Genomic DNA, 4,175 nt, shown 5'->3' with positions numbered 1-4,175 from the left:
CCCGCCCCCCCCCCCGCCCCTGTCTGCCCGCCCCGCCCGCAGTACAAGCAGCAGCACACGCTGCTGCACAAGGTGAACGGGGCCCTGATGCTGCTCAGCTTCCTCTGCTGCCGGGTGCTGCTCTTCCCCTACCTGTACTGGGCCTACGGGCGGCACGCGGGCCTGCCGCTGCTCGCCGTGCCGCTCGCCATCCCGGCTCACGTCAACCTGGGCGCCGCGCTGCTCCTAGCCCCGCAGCTCTACTGGTTCTTCCTCATCTGCCGCGGGGCCTGCCGCCTCTTCTGGCCCCGGGGCTCCCGGCCGCCCTCCCCCTGTCAGACCCAGGACTGAGGGTGGGGCCGGGGGCCTCCCCACCCCACCCCTACGCCGTGGGGACAGGGCTCTGGGGCTGCTGGGTGGGAGGAGGAGCCAGGGGCCTCGCCCTGACAGCCCCCGGGAACTGACAGATGGACTCCGAAGGGGTGGGGACACGTCCCCTCAGGGGCTGAGGGCTGGGACCAGGTGAGTTGGAAGGCAGGGAGAGGGGACCTCTCCCTACAGTGCCTGAACCGAGGGTCGACCCCCTCCTGCCTAGCCCCTGTCTCCATCACCTCCCTTGGGCCCTGGAGAAGTGAAGGAAGAGGAAGAAGGCGCCCCCTTCCCAACGGCTTAGGGCTCGAGGCTGTGAGGAGCCTGAGGGGACCAGCACTCACAGAATTGTCGGGGAGGCCCTGCTGCCAAGGCCATGCCAGCCCCCCTGCTGCAAACTCCTCTCAGCTCCCTGTCACCTGGGAGGGAGGGGACACCCTATCTAATGCCCGTGGGCTCGCTCAGGGCTGGCCGTCCCCACTGCTCCTCTCCAGGGGAGGCCAGCCTGAGGAATCTTATTTATTTTATTAATTCGTCCAAATGCAAACTCGTTTGTGGGTGTCGGGGGAGGGAGGTGGTTGCTACCCCCCAGCCTTCCCAGTGCTGAGCAACCCCGGGGGCAGGTGGGGGGCCGCCCGGTCCCTTCCCCATTAGGCTGCACATCTTGCCCTCGGGCCCTGGCATGTCCCTGGTGCTACAGACCTCTCGAGGCTTCCTCCAGTCTGGGGTCGGGGGACCCTGGGAGGTGCTTTACAGACCGCTAATAAAGACGATCTGATCTGCGTGAACGCCACCAAGGCCCTCGTCACCCACTTCTTTGGGGCTGGGAAGGGAGCAGGCGCCTGGGGATAGAAAGCCCGATAACTGGCTGACCACAGGACGCGGCAGGACCCCCGGGCTGGGTCGCTGAGTAGTCAGGGAGAAAGAAGCAAGGACTTTTATTCATCAGCAGGAGAGGAGGGCGGGTATGGGCACTCAGGGCAGAGTCCAGGGCCCTCGTCCGGCTTTTTAGGCCCCTTTCTCACAGCTCCTATGGGGTGTGGAGATCAGAGGTGGGAGGTCAGGCTGCTGCCGCCTCCCTGGGCTTTGGATCCTTCAGCCTCTCCCAAGGAAGGTTGAGGTGGGCGGGGCTTGGGGAGGGGGACAGGCCTTACATGTGTGTGCAGAACTGGAAAAGCAGGAAGATGAAGGCCACCACCAGAGCGCCCACCAGGATGTGATGGAAGAGCCTGGAGTCGGAACCTGCTAGACAGTGAGGTTGAGACAGGGGCCCTGGACTCACCTCCAACCGAAGGGCCAAGGGCAGCTGTCCTCCAGGCCCCGTCAAGGAAGGCAGCCCCTTCTCAAGCTGGGTCATACCTGAGTTAACAAAGATGACAGGTCTCTCTCCAATGAACTGGGCCAGGGCCAGGAGCCTGGCTTGGTCCGAGTCTGGGTAATCAAAGAAGTCAGGTCTGTCTAGGAAGAGTGGAGACACTGCTCCCCGGGCCAAGGCCTTGGCATTCTCCAGGATGGGTGCTGGGGACCCAGAGCAAAGTCTATGAAAGAGCCAAACAGACCCGTGCCCCCCACCCAAGAGGCTGAGGCAGACCCAGGGCCTGGCCAGGCCACAGAGCCCTAGTACAGCTGTGGAGGGCCTTGATTTTGTTCCAGGAAGTTCTTAAGGGTCAGCTGAGCTCTCCATGAGAGGACCCACGCCAAGCAGGGAGGATGGGAGAGAAGCACAGAGAGCAAATAAAAAAGCCCAGGCTTGGCCTCCCAGCCTCTCAGGGGCAGGAACCCCATACCCCAGCCTTCCTCCTTCCCACTGTTCCCAGGACAGCTTCCCACCTGATTCTACGGTCCCCAGCCCAGCCAGCCACATCCACACCTGCGCCCACTGCCACGGCCTCATCACCCTTCCACTCCAGTGATGGGGTGAGGGCTCTGTGATGTCACCACCCAGAGCCATTCTGATCACACACTCTAGGGTGAGGGGAGAGAGAAAGTGCTAGGATCTGGAATCCTTCCCCCCAAGCCTCTGAATCCAAAGGGAAGGGATTAGGACCCACAGAGCCTTTGGGTTGATGCTGATGATAGAACAGTAACAGTGGAAGCCCCAGGATTTACAGATAGGGGGACTTGTTTGGGCAATCTTGCTGAAAGCCGGGACTAAGGAAAGCTGCATTCGTATAGCAGGCATAGTGGATTTGCGGGGGGAGGGGGGACAGGCCTAAACATCTCCACTTACCCCTTGGATTGACCACAGATAGCATTTATTGAGCACTTGCTACTATGCCAAGTACTTTAAATGGACTGACTCATTTAACCATCATAAAATCCTATGAGGTAGGCACTGCTGCCCTCATCTTATAGAAGAGGGAGACAAGGCATAGATGGGCAAAGTGATGTGGGTAACACACACTTCCCAATGGCATGTATCTTCCTCCCTGAGCCTACCCCCTGCCTCATGTCCTCAAATGCAGGGGCACAGGGGTCTCCCCCATGCCCAAACTCTGTCTCCTAGCGCTCAGCTGAGGACAACCCTGGGGTTAGTAACCTAGACAAATAACAGGCATTTCCACTAGGTGGCAGCAGTGTCCATGCCTGCCTGCTTGTTTCCCTGTTCTTCCCCAAGGAAGGCACAGCTCCCAGGCTCCAGGCCCTCCCAACCTCATCCCATCAGGTTGTATCAGGTGCTGCAGGGAAAGGTATCGCAGGCATGGGGGTTGTCAGAGGAAGTCCCCCGGCCCATCTCGGGGCAGGTCTCTTGGTCATGCACAGAGCCTTCACAGGCTCCCCCTCTCTGAGTGGGCTCCCCCAAGGGCCATCCCATTTCCCCTTTCTAGTTTCTGCTTTTCCCTTATTTGTCACTTCCCAACAGCCACTTTCACTCCTCTTGCCCCCCCCACCAGTGGCTAAGAATTAGCTCCCTTCTGATTGGAAGGTGGGCCTGTCTGTCACACATGTGTCCCGCCCCACCCAAGCCCAAGGACACTTCAGGGTCTCCTTGGTTTTATTACACAGTTGCCTATTCAGCAGCCTCTGACAGTCCCAGTTCCGTGACATGCCCCACGCCAGGCATGTGTCTGTGGCGTGTATGAGGTCCGCTGTCCTATGGAAGGAGGCTCCTTCCTCCACTGGATTCGTACCCCTCATCTTTCCGATCCTCAGGGACTACCCAACCATTCTCCTCACAGCAACCCTGGGAGGTACTTGTCAGGGTCAGCTTCTACTTCCTAAACAAGGAAAAGGCGCAGAAAAAAAAAAGGGGGGAAAAGAGGAGACAGACTAACATCTACGGGGCCTCCTGCAGGACTGGCTCTTGTGGGCCTCTTTTCCCTATACTTATCTCTTCTAAGAAAGAGGAAGTGATTTACCCAAGGACGCAGGCATGTGAAGGGCAGCAGGGACTCAACCTGGTTCCTGGCTCTGGCCCAGGGCTCCCTCCCCAAGTCTGCATGCAGCTGCCCTTGGGGGCTTAGCTGGGAGACGGGGTCCTGGGAGAAGGGGTCCAGAGCCTTTAGCCTTTGGAGTAGATTTGGCAGTTTCCTCCGTTGCTTCAAAAGAACACAGCTGTCCTCTCTACCAGAAAAGGCCCTTTGCGACAGCCCTCTGTTTCAGGCCATCCTGGATAACCCCGTGGTGCAGCTGGGCCTGACCAACCCTAAAATCTTACTAGCATTTGAAGACATGCTCGAGAACCCGCTGAACAGCACCCAGTGGATGAACGATGCCGAGACGGGCCCAGTCATGCTGCAGATCTCCCGCATTTTCCAGACCCTGAACCGCACGTAGGCCGCGTGCTCCAGCTGCGGGGTCCAGGAGGGCGGCCTCTTACTTTCCAG

The 4,175-nt window shown here is 59.5% G+C and overlaps 2 protein-coding genes across 2 annotated transcripts in view; one reads left to right on the top strand and one right to left on the bottom strand.

Annotated features, from left to right (window-relative positions):
- The window catches only part of TLCD3B (TLC domain containing 3B), a 6,841-nt gene extending 5,700 nt beyond the window's left edge, over positions 1-1,141 (top strand). Inside the window, exon 5 of the mRNA XM_007452770.1 lies at positions 43-1,141. Coding sequence (XP_007452832.1) covers positions 43-330 — 288 coding nt within the window. The 3' untranslated portion in view covers positions 331-1,141. The remainder of the gene's footprint in view (positions 1-42) is intronic.
- FIMP1 (fertilization-influencing membrane protein 1) lies at positions 1,099-2,242 on the bottom strand. Its single transcript, XM_007452835.1, has 4 exons — positions 2,179-2,242; positions 1,708-1,866; positions 1,503-1,590; positions 1,099-1,171 (listed from the first exon to the last, which is right to left on the bottom strand). The coding sequence occupies exons 1-4, from the start codon at positions 2,240-2,242 to the stop codon at positions 1,099-1,101; spliced, it is 384 nt and encodes a 127-aa protein (XP_007452897.1).
- Positions 2,243-4,175: the final 1,933 nt, after the last annotated feature.

Source organism: Lipotes vexillifer, unplaced genomic scaffold, assembly GCF_000442215.2.
Source record: "Lipotes vexillifer unplaced genomic scaffold, Lipotes_vexillifer_v1.1 scaffold426, whole genome shotgun sequence".
Taxonomy (NCBI): Eukaryota; Metazoa; Chordata; class Mammalia; order Artiodactyla; family Lipotidae; genus Lipotes; species Lipotes vexillifer.
Note: the sequence above shows the minus strand (reverse complement) of the source record. Positions and strands in the feature narration are given on the sequence as shown.

What these genes read in the sequence shown, in the direction of transcription:
- FIMP1 (XM_007452835.1), bottom strand. Translation starts at nt 2,242, where the DNA reads ATGAGGCCGTGGCAGTGGGCGCAGGTGTGGATGTGGCTGGCTGGGCTG. An exon ending in GCTGGGGACCGTAGAATCAG is followed by an intron (nt 1,867 to 2,178) that starts GTGGGAAGCTGT and finishes CTGGGTCCCCAG; the next exon opens with CACCCATCCTGGAGAATGCC. An exon ending in TGTCATCTTTGTTAACTCAG is followed by an intron (nt 1,591 to 1,707) that starts GTATGACCCAGC and finishes ACTGTCTAGCAG; the next exon opens with GTTCCGACTCCAGGCTCTTC.